This window comes from Xiphophorus maculatus, chromosome 4 (genome assembly GCF_002775205.1).
Source record: "Xiphophorus maculatus strain JP 163 A chromosome 4, X_maculatus-5.0-male, whole genome shotgun sequence".
NCBI lineage: Eukaryota > Metazoa > Chordata > Actinopteri > Cyprinodontiformes > Poeciliidae > Xiphophorus > Xiphophorus maculatus.
In genome coordinates, this window is record NC_036446.1 from 22,319,988 (window position 1) to 22,339,712 (window position 19,725).

Consider the following 19,725-nt stretch of genomic DNA (forward strand, 5'->3'; position numbering starts at 1 on the left):
ATAACAACAAAATATTTAAATCTGTGTTTGAAACATGTCAAAATATAAAACAATTGCAAGGGCTAAGAATGCTTTGGAGATACACTGTTAATTCACTGCCTGAATTTAATATATTTTCTCATTAAATGTTTTAGCAAATAGATGATGTTTTCAGTCATATTAAACAGCGAAAGTTTTAGTAAACAGCCTGCTCCTGTACCTGCTTTTTACCCTGTTCGCTTTTTATCCTCTGCATTACCCGGCAACCAAATATGACTGAATAAGGTGTGGGCAGAATGAAAAGTGGAAGGTTGCCAGACAGCCAGTCCGTTAATAGAAATGATTAAAGCCCGGTGAGATGACGCTGTGACTGAGAAAAGAGCAAAGGAGGGCGAGACAGCAAAAACAGACAGGGATCTCCTCTTTCCTCTGCTTCACAAGCTAATCTTCAGGCTTTTGTGATGTGCCTCACTCACATGGAAAGACATGTGAACAATGACTGACAAGAGAGGTGACAAATGTAGAACTATATGCTTCAAGAGGAAAACCTACTTGAAGAGCGATTGTAGCAGCTGGAATGTGTTGCTAAACAGGAACGAATGCCCTTCAAAGCAAAGGATATTCATTCATGTTTACCATAAACATATGTTTGAAATACAGAACTGAAGAATTTATATATAAAGGCTCATCCTGTGACTAAGAAACTAAATACAAGGAGGGGAAAAAAGACAAAGTGGTGTTTGTGTATGTTTCATTCTCTTTCTGGCCAAGCTGTTGTTGCCTTCTCATTCTGAGCATTAAGGCGTGAGTGATTTTTATGGGCACTGGGACCTGAACGCCTCTGGAGTCCAGAGAGGTTGCAGACAGATATAGGGTGTTTTAGAGGAATAATAATTGCAGTATTTGTAGAGGTCAAATTCCCCATTGACATCCTTTTATTACTCTGTCAACCTGCTGTGCAATAAATGAGACAAAGAGAGGAGCACAAAACTACGCGTATGCGCGAAGAGCCATATTAAAGACAAGTCCACAATAGATCATCTTTTGATATATGGAAATTAGGAGAGTGTAGAAATGCAGATCTGCCCTCTGAGGCCAAACCCTGCCAGACAAGTGGGACTAAGCTGATGGAGCCAGAGACTGTGGATGGGAGACCTATATAGAAAACATTCTACATGCTAAACATCTAAGATACTGCAATTCTTAAGAGCAAAGCAGCCTCTGAAATGCAGCAGAGAAAGCCCCTTCCATATACTTTAAACCTCTGGCTCATCATTCAGACTGCATGAGGTAGAACTACAAAGCAGAGCTTGAACAGCATATTAAACAGCCACATCAATGTCGTCGAGTCCTCACATAAGTCCTTAATGACTCTTTAATGCAACAAGATGCTGGAAACAGAACTTCTATATTTTTGCTGTGTAAAAATGTATGCAAGAATGTCTCTTCCAAAAAAACAAATGAGCATCATTTCTACAGCTAAAAGGTAATATTTATATTTCTAAGATGAATTAACCAGGTTGAGCCCATTAGTTGCTTTCAACAGTCGCCTGCTTTACACTATCAGTTTAAACAAAGCACCGCTCAGCTTATGCCATCTTAACTGGCCAAAGCTGCTGCTGTTCGTCATGTCTGTGTGTGTTTGCAGGGGGGGGAAAAAGGAAATAAGAACAGAAAGACTGAAACCAAGAACAAGAGCAAGACAAGAAGGGAAGGACCGACAGACACAGAGGTGTTGACAGACAGATAAGGAGAGATTCATTGGAAATGACAGAAGCAGCAAAAAAAGACTGTTTCTCACTGTCAGGAGAAATAATGATTCCAGAGCTGAGGAGAAGAGAGGGGAGCAAAAATAAGAAGACAGACACGAAGCGACGCTGAACTAAAGTACAGTTTCGCCTCTGTGAGAAGTGTGGGGGAAACGAGGGACCGCGTTATACGCATTCAGAAAAGTAGCACCTTCAGAGCTGGAACACAAATCATTACTGCTACCTCTGCCCAACCTCGTTTTCATGCCCAAGTAAGCTCTTTGGTTAGTGTCTATGAATGTAATGCAGCCTTTTAGCGTGTCTACAGTCCTCTCAAATGGCTGTCAGAATTAATGAAAAAGAAGCCACTCAAGAGCCCCGTTTGAAAAGAAATGGGATTTGTGTGTCTGAATACGAGATGTAGTGTAATAAGACACTTAATGTGAGCATGTCATAATGGTAGAAAAACAGAGAAAGACTGTGACAGAGAAAGAACACTCCATCTATACAGATGTAAATATACTCAGCTTGATGTCTGTAAAGCAGACGTCACACAGTCTGAGGAAAGATCTAAGAACTGTGCTTCCCATTGATCTCAACCTTGTACTTATTAATCTTGGTCTTGTGGACATGCAGTCTAGTTGGGAGAAATAAACCCACAACAGGGGTGTCATCATCTACCGTTTTCAAAAAGAAAAAAAAATTTCAAGAAAATCTAGAGGGGTCTTTATGAGAGAGTCCAAACAATGAAGCCACACAAATTATCCCCCTACGTTTTCTCCTCCTCACACTTTTCCTCTCTCCCTCCCACTGGGACTAGAGCAGTGGGTAAAAATCGTCTTTAGAGCCGGGTGGAAACATGCTGTGACGGAACAACCTCGCACATAAACAAACACAAACTCTGCACAGACTTCTGCTCGCCGCTGCTGCATGAGAGCCGCCTATAGCAACAACGAACAAAGAACAAAACCGAGTCTCCTTTGACCACCCAGTCTGCTCTGCTTGTCTCTGACCTTTACCGTACTCAGGAGAATCGGACCAGACTAAAAGCACTTTGAGTGGAGCCATGTTTGTGAGAAGAAAAAAAAAAAAAAAAAAACCCCGCCAAATCGTGTTAAAACCAACACAGCAACTCCAAACGTGTTCAAAGAGAGAATTGCTCTTCATCTCTGTGGCTGACATAACCTGATGTATTTACTTGGAAAAAAATAATAAACCTCTTACTTGTAAATGTGCGACAGCTGAAGATTAATGCTGGTATCAAACAGCGGAGCAGATGAACAGTGTAGCGTGGATCAAACAGTAAAATAATAAAATGCATTGTTTACGGAATCAACAAGCTATCTAATTCTAGAATAACCCCAAGAGATTTTTACAAAAGAATAAAGCTTACAGAAAACAAAAGACTTGCTGAACAAAAATGCTTTGTTTCAGTGTAGGTAGGTCATTCTGTTTCTGCATTATGCAGTTAAAGCATACAAAAGACTCCAATTACTCTAAAATTGTCATATACAAAACAAAATATGCAGCGTATTTTGATAATATCAACCCATTTCTTTTGTGTGAGCCAAATAGTCTAAATCTTACTGATTCTACATATTTTCCTATATGGCAAAGTAAAAAAAAAATGTTGAGGTACCTACCATCAGAATTTGATTAAGCTAAAATCTCACATACGGTATCTCGTTACATTTCATTAGGTTCTTCCCATTATTTTCTTCTGCTTTTCCCTGTTCAGTTGTCACTATTGTTTATATCACTATTGTTTCAGTATATGACGACTATTGCTCACAACGGAACATGATGCTAGTGAGTGTTTACAGTAAATATATAAATTATCAGTGATTTTTTAGATATAATAACATCGGCAGCAGCTAAAACAACATATTGAAAACAAGTAAACAAATCTAGAGGGCTTTCTTGATATACAAAGCTACAAACAAAGAAAAGTTGATTAGTTCCGAAAAAAGTGCAATAACCAGGTAATAAATAGGTGATGGCAATATTCCCCTTTGGTCAAAGAATACTTGGTACCAACCAGCCATCATTTTATAGTAGCCTTAATAGAACAACATTGAATGCTTATATATCATATTAAAATTAATTGTATACAATTTACATATAGTCTAATGTGGTTATGTGACTTAGTAATACCTTCCCGTTTTGGCTACCTTTGACATTTAGTGTTAGAAAGTATGTCTAAAAATATAATGTACCTCTGCTTGCTCGATCCACGTGCTCCAGCTCGTCAATGAACTTTATCACATCAGGAAACTGTTCCTCACACACTTCTGCTAAGAAGTGCAGTAATGTGGTCTTCTGGTCGGCGGACTTCGTATCCTTTAACTGTAGTAAAACACATGAAAAACACATTAAGTTACAAAGCTTCTAATGAATGAAGTGAATGAAGCAACTTTTTAAGAGGAGAAAATCCTAACTCAAACAAAAAAGCAAGATTTTATTTGCTAAAGAAAAAATATGTTGATCAAGTGCTGTCAAATGGACAATAAATAACTTTATGCTATATAAATGCACTCAATTGAATTGAAATTAGTCCGATGTTTATTTAAATGTGAAATGCTCATTGAATAATTATGTCTAGATGTTATAAATTATATGTCGCATTGCCTTGTGTTGATGTACATAGTATGTCTTTTTAACCTATGTGTAAATCTACATGCTTCCATTTGTCTGTCACTTGTTGCATGTAAACATGAATTTTCCCACTGAGGTACGAAAATATGAGGTAATTCTGTTCTATTGTATTTTATTTGGCAAGTAAACCAAAGTATTAATCAACTAAAATGCAACAACTGTGACAGGATCATACTACACTCTTATTCTCCTTTTACTCTACTTACTTTGTGATCCATGTGTAGCAACACAGAGGATAAGTAAACAAATAAATCCTTCAATGAAACTAAAACATGCATTTCTTCCACTAATGTGGTACAAAATAAAAAGCTACTTTCTATACCTGCAAACTAATGTCAGCTCTGCACTATTCCTGAAGTACATATTTTTGTTTACTTATGTTTCTTGTCAAAGTGTCAAACAACTAAGACATAGAAACTGACAAATCTTCACAGAGAGGTCAGGAAAGAAACTTATGCAGTAAAAATTCTCCAGGCTGTCAGACTCAGTATTTTCACATGCTCCAAATGACAGAACGATGGCGTTAGATGGACTGATATAAATGCCCCTCCAGAATAGTTCTCAAAATTCTACTTTTGTAAAACAACAAATTTTTGAGGCATAGCAAAACTGAGACGATGTTACATCATTTCAACACTCTTTTCAAATAATTATCCAGCAACACAAAAATTAAAACAATTACTTTAAAAAATGAACTATAGAAAGGTACAACTCCAGTTTCATAAATGAAACTTCAGAAACTTTGCTGAAGCACTTTTCGATTAAACTTCAGTGTTCAATGTTCTTTGGTAGTTGTCTACCAGCATTTCACATTTTACTCACTGTTCCTTGCCAACCTTCTCCTAATCTTTCATATTGTGAGAACATCTTTTAGTCCTCAAGTGAACCAACACATTTTTGCTATGATCCTCACAATGCCAGCTTTCTAGGAGTTTTTTGGGGGTCTAAACCTTCTGGCAATTATAACCAAATGCCAAACAGTTTAAGCATGGGTTACGACATGGTACCTATTCTTCAAACAGAGTTGAAATTTTTGTCAAAGTGGCTAGAGTTATGATTCAATCAATCAACACAATGCTAAGCAGATCCTTTAGTTATCAGGATTCTCTCCTGCAAGAACCAACACCCAGTTTTAGGATGTGTGACTGAACTGAGAATTTTTTGTATAGTGCCATGACATAATGAAAAAAAATGTTGTGAACAGGTGAATAAACTGAATTTTAATTGAGGGTTGAATGAAGGTGTTTCAACAAAGTACTAGTTTAAGACTGTGATATTTTTTTGGCAAACTGCCATAGCAATTTTCACTTTTATATTATTATTTTTTGTATCTAATAAGTGTGTTTTATTTGAATTATACAGAATATGTGTTATTAAACGGAGAAAAGTCATTTTTAGATAAAATATTTCAATGTTTGCACAATTTTGAACATCTACTATATTATTACCTTAATATAAAAGACACTGAAATATTGAACTGAAAAACTCTCTCTCACTTGACAATTTGATGCGGAGAAAGATGCAGTCCAACACAGATTAAAATTTTCCATAAATGATCAACTGAGCTGGCAGAGACTGCAAAAGGCTCACATATGACTCACATTATTTTCATAGTCATCAAATCTTTTTATGACCCCATGTAACCTATCATGGGGGCACTGTCATCCTGGAAGAGACCAGTTCGCTCAAGACAGAAAAGTTTCATCAAAGGAAAAATCACTCTGAGGAATTTTATATTGATTTGCAGTGATCCTTCCCCCAAGGGGATAAGTGGACCCAAAGCAGGTTGTCATAGAAAAAAAAAGAAAAAAAATATATAAAAACAGGGGATAATAGAGCAATGAATTTTCCAAACCGTAAGGGTCTGGCATTCAAGGTTTCCCTTTGATGTGTCACTGCTATGTATGTGTATAAATTGCCTTCTTTTTATTTTCTGTTTTCTCTGTCCAAAGAAAAAAGAAAATCACAGTGTGAGAGCTTGTCATGGCAGACGTGTTTGCTGCAGCAGACACAAGTTGTCAGTCTCGCCATGTATCGCTGCAATTTCACCCACAACATTAGATGGCAGTATCTGTTGGGTATTATAAGACAAAGAAAGTCATGTCTCAATGCCTGCGTCACAAATATTAAGTGTTGACAGTGCAACGGATGATTTTATATCTCATACTTAGGCAGCAGATGCAATTTCACAATGTGATGACCCCCCTGCACTCGCTGTGTCTCCCTCAACAGCACACAACAATTTTTCAATTTCTCTGATAAATTTCCATCATTGCTCTTTTACAGTCTAATTCCAAGATGCCTCTTAGTATCCCCGCTGTGCATCCCTCCTGTGGAGTGTGTTGCTGTGTATCTCTCTAGGTGATCTATTGGTAGACAGCAGTGTACTCAAACCCGCTGGGTTTAATCATGTTTGCATTATCTCCTCTAATCAAACATTCTCATCTTTCTTTTCATTTCGTTTTTTCCTTGCTTTTTTCTTCCTTCTCTAAAAGCTTCAATGGCTCACTCACGAAAGGTCCCTCTCTGAATTTAGATGGATGGTAATCATAGATGACAATGTAAACATTTTTTCTTTTTCCAGCTGGGCTGGGTGCAATTTCCCTGTGCTGTGAAGTGTGTCACAGTATTAAGTTGTCAAACTCTGGGGGAGGCATGAAGGTGATGCCTTCCTCTACATATTGTGCCTGAGACATCGACTCACAGTGGTCAGACAACATGTCAGCGTGATGAAAAAAGAAAAGAAATCGACACAGTGGAACAGTGGCGCTAAACTAAGTGGAAGACATAATCCACAAATAAACCTCTGTTGATTGATTATGTTATTGTTCTGCTAATGTTTCTAGTCCATCAAATATGCAGGAATCCACATTTGGCAAATGCGCTAGTGTTTATATGAGCATAAGCATCCAAGTCTAACAGGGCAAAGAGGTGGCAGTGACAAATGGCTGTGGTGCCTGTTACTGTGGAAACTGCAGCGCATGTGCCAACAGCTTTAATGTAACCACTGCAGGAGTTTCTCATCCAAAGATTACACCTTGTTTTTGTCCTCACTATAACGCGGGGGATACTTGGTGCTCAGTCTTCATCACAGAGGTATACCCATAGGCCATGTCTTCATGAATGAAGCGCTTGGTTAGCCCAGAAGGGTGTGTGTGCTTTCAGAGGGATCGGACAGCCCCAGCTATCTATTGTGGGCAGAAGAATACAAACTAAACATGGCCTTTATTTTAATGTGTTTTGATAAAAGCCAACTGATACATAAACCTTGTATGTTTACATGGTCTTGCAGGCCTGACTGTGATAAAACAGATGAAAATCAAATCAGGATTGACTGTGCAAATCAACAGTCAAACCTTCCACTAACACTGCCTTGCAAAAGTAGTAAAATACTAAGAACTGTGCATACCATTATAGAAGAGATATGGAAGACTACATCATTTTTGAAAGAAAGCCATTTTCCTTTGCAGTTTGCTGCAAGTCATAAAGGGGACACAGCCACCTTACTAGAGAGGGTGTTTGGATCAGACAAGACAAAAATTTAACTTTTTTGGCCCATATGCAAACACTCTGTGGTGGATGGAAGAAGAAATTGTTAAATCTACAACAGACTTGAGACTGAGGTAGCGGTTCGCCTTCCACCTGAATCTCCCAAACATACAACCAGGACAACTATGGATTGTAATATATTAAACTTAACATCCTGCATTACAATGGCCTGGACCTAAATCCAATTGCAAAGGTTTGGCCAAACTTAAAAATTGAGCTTCAGCTGTATTGAGTAGAAGACACATTTTTAGCCTCCAGATGTGTAGTAAAGCTGGAAGGCATACACCAAACGACTTTCAGCTATAGAATACAGCAGAGAGTGTTTATATAAACTAATAAAGGAAAGACTACTGGAAAGATAGAAATGTCATTTGTGCTTTTACTATTTGTAAGTAAGAGAAAACCCACAACTTGTTCTCCTGCTTTTTAATTTTTGCTTTGACAAAAGTAAGGCTTAGCCCAAATGACACCAGAAATTAAATGTTGCAACTATGATGCAACATTTTAGTCATGTATGTACATTTATATGACTTCAAAAACTTCATTGGTAATTTAAGTAAAGCATGACCTCCACCTGTTATGCTGCTTGGTGGTAACTTTATTTTAGCTTATGGAAACTTATTTATCGGTGAACTTAGGTCGTGCTAATTAATCATTTCGGATTGTCTTGGATTGGCTGTGCTCATTTGCGGGAGACAGGGCTTTGTTGGTTGAGTTGTTCTTTTGAGATCAGAAAGTTGTGGTCTAGATTCAAGAGGCAATTGTGTCCCAGGGCTAGGCGCTTTCTTATGAAATTGCCTAATTAACTGCATATCATTGCATGAATGTTTATGCACTTTTGAGTGCAAAAGGGTGAATGTTCCGTCAGTGGTCAGTATAATGTTAAAAGTGGTATTTAATTTCAGCCCAATTACCATTTAATTAGTCTGTTTTGTTTACTTGACAATATTTTTGTTGATTTACATTTTTTCTATTTGTAAACACACTAAAAAAAACAAACTTTCTTTTACCTTTTACCAATTCATGATTCTTTTGTAGTCTTGCTTCTTTCCAAAGCAAAAGCTGTTTTTCTAAACATATTACAGGCTAGAATAAAGTGTGCTGCAGACCAGAAGAGGAGCCAGGCAGCCCATTTTACATAAGGCTCATTTCATGTCTGTCAAATCTTTTGTTATTGCTACTTCAGGTGTGCACCTTCAAACACAGCTGTATAAAATCAATATGCAGTATCAGGAGCTTTATTGAACAAGTGTCCCTCATGTTGAACCAGTGTCAATGGGGTTAGAAAGAACTGCGAATGTGAAAAAAAAATATGTAGAGGTCAGTATTTACCTTGCAAAGGGAGCTAAGGTCAAATCCATATGACCGGGCATTTCGAGAGCCTGTATTCATGTAATTTCCCAGCAGAAGCACCAGTTCCAGCAGGCGGCCAAAAGCGCGGCTCTTTCTGACCTCTTCACATGCTGCATTTACTGCCAGGATATCTGGTCGCAGGTTGTTTACATGCTCCTCAAACTGGAGTCGGAAAAGGATGTGGCTAAGGCGAGGTCGGAGTCGCTTCATGCTGCTCATCTGTGACAAGAAAACGCATGCATTAATATAAATAGGAAATGGATGTGAAAAATCTGAAGGAAACCAGGAAAAAAACAAAAACCACTTCGGAAAACATACTCAGACTTCAAAATACCTACAATCACATTTTTGCCACTTTCAACATTTAGCCGATCTAATTTAACGCACATTTATGCAACCTGCATACAGGAAAGTGTTGCTAGGCGGTGGTAATAGATGCTGGCAGTGATTTGATTTTAGTCCCAGGTCTGGTAAGTTAATTGTGGAGTTAGTGTCCATATAGACCAGGCAGTGGAGGGGGTGGAATATACAATAGCCTGCCTTGAATTACCACTCTCACACAATTAGAGAAAATTGAAAAATATTGCATTGGGCCCAAGACCTGGCCACTACCATGATTGTGTACGTGTGTTAGAGATAGCGGGATGCAGGTTCCGATTGTCTAGTTTAAACAACAGCTGGCTGTGCAGTTTGATGTCCCTCATCGAGGATTTAATTATAGCTACTGCAATCTTATCAAATAACTATTTTAGAAAGTGACTCAATGAGCGTATGTGAATGTCAATGCGTTTGTGTGAAAAAAAAGGCAGAGAGCAAAACAAAGAAAACTATGCAACAAGATTAAGAATAAAATCACACAAGAAATAAATTAGAAGCTAAATGTAATACTGAGATTGGATGAATAATTTAATAAATACATGTCTGAGATTAGATAAACAGTAAAAGAAAAAAAAAGCAAACACCATCACACCATCAGCAGCTTTAGGCGAATAGGTTTAAAACAAGAAAGAGAACGTTCAAAAACAACTGACACAATGTTCAGAAATGTTTTTTTTTTCGAGGATGAAAACTAAGAACACATGGTCCATAAAATGTAAACACTTCAGGGACATGGAGTTATAACAGACAATGTCGACAGAGAAAAGAAAAACAACAAAAAAAAACCATTTTATCTCAAAGTTCTTCTTATGTTCCACCCTGTGAATAATGTGTGTGGATGTTGTAGTTTTTTCTTTTTTTTGAAATGGTGTAAACAAGATAACAAATCAACATTGGCTTCTCCTAATGAGGCCATGCTCCCCTAAAAACAAAATTGTATAATTTTTATCAGCTCTCTTTATTTTCTGTACTTAACAGATTTTCATTTCAAGCAAGGAATGAAATGTACAACTAGGAATAAACACTCTCTCTCCCATTCTGTCGAGTTGACAGTTGCACATCCACAGTATCCTGAACACTGTGCATTAGTGCCCATAACTATTTATTTTTTTATTGAGAGGTTTATATACATTGTTGAAATAATTAAAACTTTGAACCCTTAATATTTGCAAATTAAGAGATCATGAGAGATACCGTAATGGTAAATTCTTAAAATTTGCAGTACACAAGACATGAAAGATGAAGATGTCTGTTATAGCACAAAGTCATTTATTTAGGCCACCTTTTAATAAGAGGAAAAACAATTATCAGCTGCCCAGGAACAGCTGGTAAAGGCTAAACCTTTGGTTTCCTTTCAGGCGCAGACTACCGCTCATTTATTTGTGTTGCGCCCTGCAGGTTAGAGGATATGTTCAGAGTGCTACCACCTGGCCCATCGGACCAGCACCTTTCTGTGCTCCTGGGCCTACTTATTAACAAATTAGCCATAAGGTAGAGGTATGATAAATCCAAATGAAGATAAGTGTATCTTTCAGCATAATGGAGATGAATGGAGACCAGTTGTAAGTAGAATAATAAGCCCTTTATTCAAGTTTTATATATTCTCCAAGAAAAGCTTGAGTGTAAAACTGCACTGTCAATATGTGAGAGAAAACATTAGGAGAACCCGGTACAGCAGAATCACAAAATGGTACACATTTGGGATATAAAGTTACAATCCAGAATGTTTTCAGGACGTTCCAATCAAGAAAAAATAAATATGTAATGTTTTTTTTTCCTTTTTCTTTCCTACTTCTTTCAGCAGTGAACAAAGAGGTTTTTTTTTTTTTTTTATTTCTTAAATGGAACTTAATTAACTTCAAAACCTTGAAGTGCAAAGCTTAGAACTGTATGGAAATGTGGTTAATATTTGGAATACACGCTCCGTTATATCTCTAGGACACATCTCACATTATACTGAACAATGTTTTTGTAGGTGCTGAAATGGTATTAACATTCTGGAAATCAACATAATCATCAGCCTTGGCTGCTGGTTTATAACTTCCAGCCTTTCATTTCCCTACTCTTCTCATCTGACACTGCTTTGTAGTTTGTCTCTTCTGAGCTATAGAAACAGTAAACATCCTTTATCATTGCTACATGGTAGCAAATACAGAGGGCACCCTGCAACATTTCTACAAACACATAGAAAGAAAGAAAAAGGTCTACAAAGTCATATTTCAAGTGATTCTGCACTACCTTGTATTTTTTACTTTTTTGCCATTCGTTTTTATAATTTTAAAATAAAGCAATCAGAGTTCTAGAAGTTCATGAAACAAATGCATCAATAAAAAATTGCTTCAATATTATATTTTTTCTGTTAATTTTGAGAACATGAAAACACAATGAAAACCCAAAAATGGGTTTCTCTGGTTCAGAAGACATTTGATACATGAATTGGTACAGTTGTTGTCTCATGACCTAGATAGGTCTGTTGGGTGTTTTTTCATGTCCTGACTCCAGAGAGAGTCTGTGCCTCATCAATCCCCGCTTAACTCTAAGGACTGTTCTTAAAAATCCCCTAACGGTGAAATAATGCATGCTGCTTCTGCAACGTTTTTTAACCACATGTTTTTCTTCCACTTTATTTTCCGTTAATATGCCTGCATGTAGCCCTAATTAAACAGCAAGCTTTTTGAGCAATAACCTCTGGGTGTTAGTCATCCTTGTGGAGGGAGTCTACTGGACACCAATGTTCCCTGTGACTCTTTAAACATAAAATGGGCACGGGATAATATGTTTGTATTAATATTCTGTTTTTATTGGTGTTATGGTATTATTATGTTTTAACTTTCAGAGAAAATAATTTTAGCTTTTCCTTAGATGTGAACAGAGTCATCAATATTAACACAAATAAACTTTTGCAATATACTACTGTGTATGAATAAACGTAATATACAAGTGTCCCTATCTGAACTGAAGTGCTGGAATAAATTACCTTTTTAATGGTATTGTAGTTTATTGAGAAACACTTGAATTTTATGCAGGAGTCTGCTGTATCAGTAGCTCAAAATTATGCATGAAATTTGATGCAAGAAATGAAAATTGAAACAGAGTTTTACCTGTTGTTGACTTTTTGGCACTAAACCATGTTGCAGTTTTTATTATTTACAATTTTAAACTTTCTGCAGAAAGATATGTTTCAGACGGCACTGTGCAGAGCAATTTTGACAATGTGCTACTCTGAATAAGCATAATGAAACATACAGGAGACCTCAAAGTGAGAGGGGAAATGTACTGAAAATACAGACTGTAAAATGCATATTGTTATTTTTTAATATAGCTTTTTTTAAGGTGAAACCACAACTTGCTTTGGGCCTACACAGACACAGTAAACAGGATTTACCTGGTTCAATTTTGCAAGGTTTACAATAGAAGGTGTTCTAACCACTTCATCTCCTCCCTCCAGTCAATCAACCTAATATATTTTCTATTCGAGTCCCAAACATAGGTAATAAAGTAGATTGTCACATGTTTTTGTCACCAGCTAAGTTGTTATTAACACAAAACCCACAACGCTCACAACACCCTTTAAGAATAAATCTGAATAAACCTCTTTCGGAACGTCTTTAGAAAATGATGCAGACATAATAGGGTAGCAAGTGCTGCTCTTTAATGTGCATAAATTAGTCCACAGGTGTCCTGGCTCCCTTCCTACCTCTTAAAATGATATAATTTTAAAAAGCCCTGAATTATGTTAATCACATGAAAGCACTCAGTGTGTGCCTGTGTGTGTATTAGTGTTTTCATAGAGACAGAGACAGAAATGCAAATACAAGACAAGTTTAGATTACCATAAAATTAATGAAGTAACAAACATGGTTGCAATATCTGTGCAGCCGGTTATGTTCTGTTTAACTATTCTGTTCATGCTACACTTAATTTGCACTATGCGATAAAGAAAAGAGTAGAGGTTCTGAATCATCAAAAATACTATAGTGTAACATAATGCCTGGGTTTTTGCATTTTGTCTTTATATTATAAAGGCAAAAATTGTATGCTCTACTTGTGCATGTGATTAAAGCAATGGCCATTTACTCTGAGTTGGGCTGACAGTTTTTTGTGTGTATGTGGGTGTGCGTGCAGGCGTGTACTCACCACAACCCCAAACTGCTCAGGCTCTGACAAATTAGAGTACTCGTTTTTGTACTTGGCCAAAGCGTTCAGCTGTTCCTGCTCTGGGAGGTGCTTTACAAGGTTCTGCAAACAGTGTGAAAAGAGAGATGAAAGAGATGAAAGCAGCAATAAACATGATACCAGACATGATTAAATTCAGTAAAAAGGACTTGGTGTCTTGTTAAACACTAATTATTGCTTTAACATTTGAACTTTGCTTCAAATTTAAAGCATTTCACTAAGTAGAGGATTGTCATCTCAATTTTTAAAAAATAAAGTGAATGCCACCAGTCAAGCTGAAGAGCAATGTGTATTTTTCAGCTTCCCATTCAAATTAAGAATATTTTACTAAAGAACAGGGTGTAGATGATTAATGTACATTTGGTTTAAATAACAAAATTGCATTGTTCGTTGTCCGTTTTGACTAGAAAATGCTATTTACATATACTTATTGTAAATATGCTACAGTTCACCTTTGATAAATACTACTGATGTGCAGCCAACATTTACAGTCTTACATAAAGAAATTGTTCAGGTGCCTGGAGTCAAAGCAAATAAAGGTTTGTCTATTATTAAAAGTTATTTTATTGATGTGCCATAACTGAAATTGCCTTAATGACTATTAATTGATCAAATGAATTATTCAATGTGTACCTCTGTAGCTGAGGTTTGTTTTTATTTGTTTCCACACAGTCGGCATGTTTGACAGCAACACAATCTAAAACCTTCAGAGGCATTCATTAACCTCAGTGTTTGGTACAAAAATAGTCAGCCAAAAACCCAATTAAAAAGTTAATTCAGCAAACTGTCTTTTAATCTGTTTTGCACAGAGTTCTAAGTCTTTTTTTCCCTCTCATGTAGCCCATATATTTTGAAATTATCTTATATTAACAACCTTTTCTTAGTTGCATAAATTAAATAAAATCCAATTAAACAAAAAAGAAGAAAAAAACATTTATAAAAATTACCATCCCATGTTTTTTCACATGGTAACTTAAGAATAATAAAATAAGTTCCCAATGTGGTGATGATACATTTTTGGCTATATGCAAGATATACTACTAATAAAAAAACACAAAGAGATTTAAAAGTACATCCTAATATACAGATTTGTTAACTTGATAAAAATGTATGCACTGCTGCTCTGTCAGGCTCCAGTGTTGTTTTGCTCAGACCTTTCTTGTAGAAGTAGCCAAGAGGTTCAGTGTTGGGACATCTATTAAATTATACAGTACATTCTTCCCTTTTGAAATGTAATTCAAATATGTTCTGGTTATTCCTATATTCTTTTTCCTGGTGAAAGACTGAGTCCCAGCCAAAAACCCAATTGACCCAGAAAGACTCAGTCTGCCAACCTACAATCAAGTAGCACCTTGAGGCATAAGCTTATTTTTTCTGTAAACCTAAATATTCCTGAGTTGTTACTTTGTCTGTGGAGCGTCATCTAAGAAAATTAATAGACCTGCTTCTTCTAACAGAGAAGTATCTCTATATTACTTTATCAGTTTCAAAAGTTGTGAATGTGCATTTCACCCACACACACATGAATTGAGCTCTTAAACATAATACGGAAGTTTTAACTTGTGAGTGAAACAATACATTGTGAGAGGGAATTTATGCAGTGGGAACAACTAAGTAGTATCTACGTGAACAAAAAGAATCTGTGCAAGTGACTTTCGACCAAGCCACAAGCAAAAGCTGGCAATCAAGCACACAGCATAGTAACGAGAATGCGCTCAACTCTCCCACAAGACGCTCAGTTGCTCTGTCCAAGATCTCTTCCTGTAGACTGAGATAATCAGGTAATCTGGTGGCATAAAGGAGTCAGGACTTTTAAAGATTTTTGCTTAGACAGGCTTTTAATCATCTAGGGCTTCATTATGTTTTTTTTTTATTTTATTTTTTTGCTTATTGTGTAATTTTGTTCTAAATTATAATGTTGTACTAGATATTCCATGAAAAATTATATTAAAATAATGCTTAATGTATGCTCTTTATTCTATTTTACTGAGAGACAAAATATATTTTGGATTGGTCCAAAACTGAGCTACATTCCAGAGAACAGCTTCAACATCCCACAGCTTTTAAACAGCCTGTGGGTGAAAAGTCAAACAGGGCAAAAGCCATGTTTCACAGCTAAATATAAGCGACCCTCTGCCACTGTGGAGGACGCAGAAATTCTAACATGTAATTCAGATATTCAGAACTCTAAATGAATTACTTTTTTCTTCTGCTAAAACTTCAGAAGCAACGTATCTTAATGTAGAGCTGACAAAAAGGTTTTTCAGCATACAAATCAGCATGCATAACATGAACTCAAATAAAAGAAATAAATTAGTTTGTTCCTGCTAAAACATAATTTTAGGTTCTGAGCAGGAACTTAAGCAAGGATTTTCTTAAAAGAAATTCAAAGCATTTTGAGATCATTTACTGTTAAATTTTTTTTTTAATTACTCAGTCCTAACCTTTAATACTCATAGTGGCTTATCAAAAGCCAAACTACCTTCCTGTTTTTGTTTTAGAACAACGTCATGACATCTCTCTAAGTATGTGTTCATTAAAAAAAGAAAAACCCAAAAGATGAACGTTACTCAGAAACGTGACTGAAACTGCAACACAACTGTGGATATTGTGACTCATTTCACCCCCCCTAATTAGTCTTCTAAGAGAAAGATGCAAAGATAAACTAATAGATTAAAGTATAGATGAGGAAAAGTACAGTAATTGAAATAAAGTGTGTTATACACATGACAATCAAAACTCATGTTCAAAGTAAAATAGTAAAGCAGAACAAAATAAGGAATAATATTAATCAGCCATGGTAAAAATCTCCAATAAAATGTTTTCAATTAGTTAATTTACGGACTAATTGTCTGGTAGATCAATCAGGGTATACTTCATATTTTGAGCTATCCTATATTTTAGCCTCAAGCTGCACTGTGTTTTAAGGTTGACAACTAATGAAGACAACAGACAAGAGTTAGGGCATGAACCTGTATAGCTGTGTAGGAGAAGAGCAGCACAAGAAATCCAATTCCAGCCTTAGGTATGTAGTTGCATATTGTCGGATGAGTTACTTTCCAATATTCTTTCCATCTCACAGTTGAGTATGACCAGATTTACTGTGGGCGGGTCAACAGATTCTTGCACTCATGATGCATAAAAAGCTGAGGCTTCGAACATTTTTGCAACTTTATGCAAAGCCTGTCCTACCTGGATCATGGGTTCAGTGAGCTGATCCTCATCCACCTCCACTATCATGCGACGTATTTCCTGATAAGGCATGCGGTAGGAACCCAAGAAGATCGCTAGAGAAAGAGGAAAACAATAAGAAAACAAATTAGTTTTATATATTGGATTGATTCACAACTGTTTATTATTAGACAAGTTTCATAAAACGTAAGAAATGAAACAATAGAAACAGAAAAAAGAATGAAGTAGTAGGAAACATAAAAAAATCCAGCACACATTAAAATAACACATTAAGTAAATGAAGTAGAAAGCAAAGAGAAATCCAATCAAAGCTGCATCAATGCATGCATCCATGAGACAAAGCTATTTTCAATGTCTAATTCAAAAAATCTAGGCTATATTCAATACTAACTGCGTGATAAGGAATGGGATGAGCAATGGTTTATATCAGGATAAATAATTACTCTAGCTCTAAGAATTATATAAAAAAGAAAACATATACCTCAGCCACATTAAGCTTTCTTAAAAAAATATTTTTTTAAAAAACAAAGATGGTAGTTTGTCTGTATGTGGGTGAAGTGTAAATAAATTCACACATTGTACTTCAAATGACAAACAGCTGAGCCAATGCTGACACTTCAATAAAGAATCTGAATATACTGTAGGTTGCCCATCCCCAGTTTCCTAGTTGACATATTACTTCTTAATTTCAAATAACGGCTCAATGTTTTGATTAATGTGTTTACGGTCTTGTTTTCCCAACTACTGTCATTTTTACTGTTTGAACTTGTGGGAAAAAAATTACAATTCATTAGGAAGAATTTAACTAAAGCTCAACAGTGAAGCACAACTCAATCAATAAAAAAAGAAAAAACTAAGTCACATACTCATTACCAACTTCAGTCAAGCCTTTTAAACCCTTTGCCTACTGTGGTGAAAAACATACTGTAAACCTGCCCACTCTCCCCGTTTTTTTTCCCTTCTCTTTTCTGCTCTATAATTTCTACTGCATGATTTATCACTGTTACTGGGCTGATTAGTCCCATTTTCTTTTAATACATGAAACAAAGGTCACAGCTCCCCTCCATATAAGCCAATGAGGTGCAAAGATCCGTGAGTGCTTAAGAGATCAGCAGGATCCTCATTAATGCCGGGTGCTTTTAAACGATCATTTTAGGGCTAAGCATACATGTGCAAATGCATATGTGTGTGAAAAAGTGAGAGAGAAACAGAGAGAGGGAGAGAGAGACAGCAGGACGGAGAGACACAGAGAGAGAGAAAATAGAGAGAGAAAGAAAAAGGAGACAAGTCTATGGTATCATGCACCACAATTTTTTTTTTCCTCCCTTAATGGATCCTTAACATGGTTAATTAGCTTTGTGTGAAGAGATGAGTCATAAGTATCAACAGCCAGGTTCACATTAAGTGCCGCCTTGTAATAACTGCTATGGCAACAACCAAAGGCATAAGAAAAAAGTTTGGGCACCCCTGTTAAGAGCATCTGTTCCTGCGGATAATTTAGTGAGTTTATTATTAAATGATCATCAAAAGGACATCAGATTCAGGATGCAATTTTCTTCTTTGGACATTTGAAATTGATTTGTGTTTTGTTTTAATTATGTTATGCTTCCTAACCAGAAGGGGAAATTAGCACCGATCACTGGCCAAATACTAGTAATTTTATATCCAAGGAAGCTGAAAGTGGGCTTGCAATTTGAACAGAGGAAGAGTGTTAATTTTTTACAACCGACTCACAGGGTACCACAACGTACCTGACCTGCAGCTAGACTACTGCAAATTCTTCAGTTCAGTAAAATAGGACGTCATTGCCAAAAACAAAAAAACACAAAACCTTCTGAAGTTAATGAGGTGTTTATATGATGAAAGGTGACACCAACTTGCCGCAGTGGGTTGGTGGACATTTTGCCCCTCGTTTTTTTTGTTGTTTGGCAATTTTGGTTCTCTTTTTCTTTTTAGATATTTCATAGCTACTTTGAAAACTAATAACCTAGTTATTAGCTTAATTATTGATAACCTACTATTTATTTACTTATCATTGATAATTGACTTAAATTCTCTTTGCCAGAGTCAGATGGCTCCCATTGGTGATCTGAACCATAGTCAGTGGAAATATGGGCATAGCATAAAATCTTGAGAAAATAATCAGCATTTAAATGAAATTGTACACAAAATTACCATTTTTATGGTTATTTAGATTATGGTTAGTTATAAACAAAATTAATTCACAATCCTTCAGCACCAAGAGAAATAAATTCATAGACAATTCTTGGATACCGGGGTACAACATGGTGTATTTAGAAGAATAAAATAAATGAAGGAATCAATGAAAAAAACTATGTGTGGGTAGGAAATGGGAGTACTAAATGATCAAAGTGCTAATTGACCTTAAGTCATTTGTAATACATTCTTGCCAGCATTATAATACTGAAGTATTAAAATAGATTACCCTAACCCCAACCCTACCTAGTTGAAGAGTTTCTTAGAATGCAGTCTTTAGACAAAGACCTAATCACCTGTATTTAAAGTAACCTGTGTTGAGCAACTCTAGCCGTTTTAGAGACAATAACATCTGTATTGAAGTGATAATAAACCTTACTATTCCAGGTGCTGTTAGAAAAAATACACCTGTAAAACTGATAAAGACTGGTTAAAGGATCTCTTTGGTAAAACAGTTTTTATATGAAATATATAAAAA

At 36.2% G+C, this 19,725-nt stretch overlaps 1 protein-coding gene across 2 annotated transcripts in view; it reads right to left on the bottom strand.

The window, feature by feature from the left end:
- LOC102228072 (protein diaphanous homolog 3-like) overlaps nucleotides 1-19,725 on the bottom strand; it is a 163,655-nt gene that overhangs the window by 78,310 nt on the left and 65,620 nt on the right. For both annotated transcript variants that reach the window (XM_023331769.1, XM_023331768.1), the window contains 4 exons: nucleotides 17,031-17,125; nucleotides 13,800-13,901; nucleotides 9,264-9,503; nucleotides 3,944-4,073 (listed from right to left, as the gene is read on the bottom strand). In XM_023331769.1, the coding sequence (XP_023187537.1) occupies nucleotides 3,944-4,073; nucleotides 9,264-9,503; nucleotides 13,800-13,901; nucleotides 17,031-17,125 (567 nt within the window). The remainder of the gene's footprint in view (nucleotides 1-3,943; nucleotides 4,074-9,263; nucleotides 9,504-13,799; nucleotides 13,902-17,030; nucleotides 17,126-19,725) is intronic.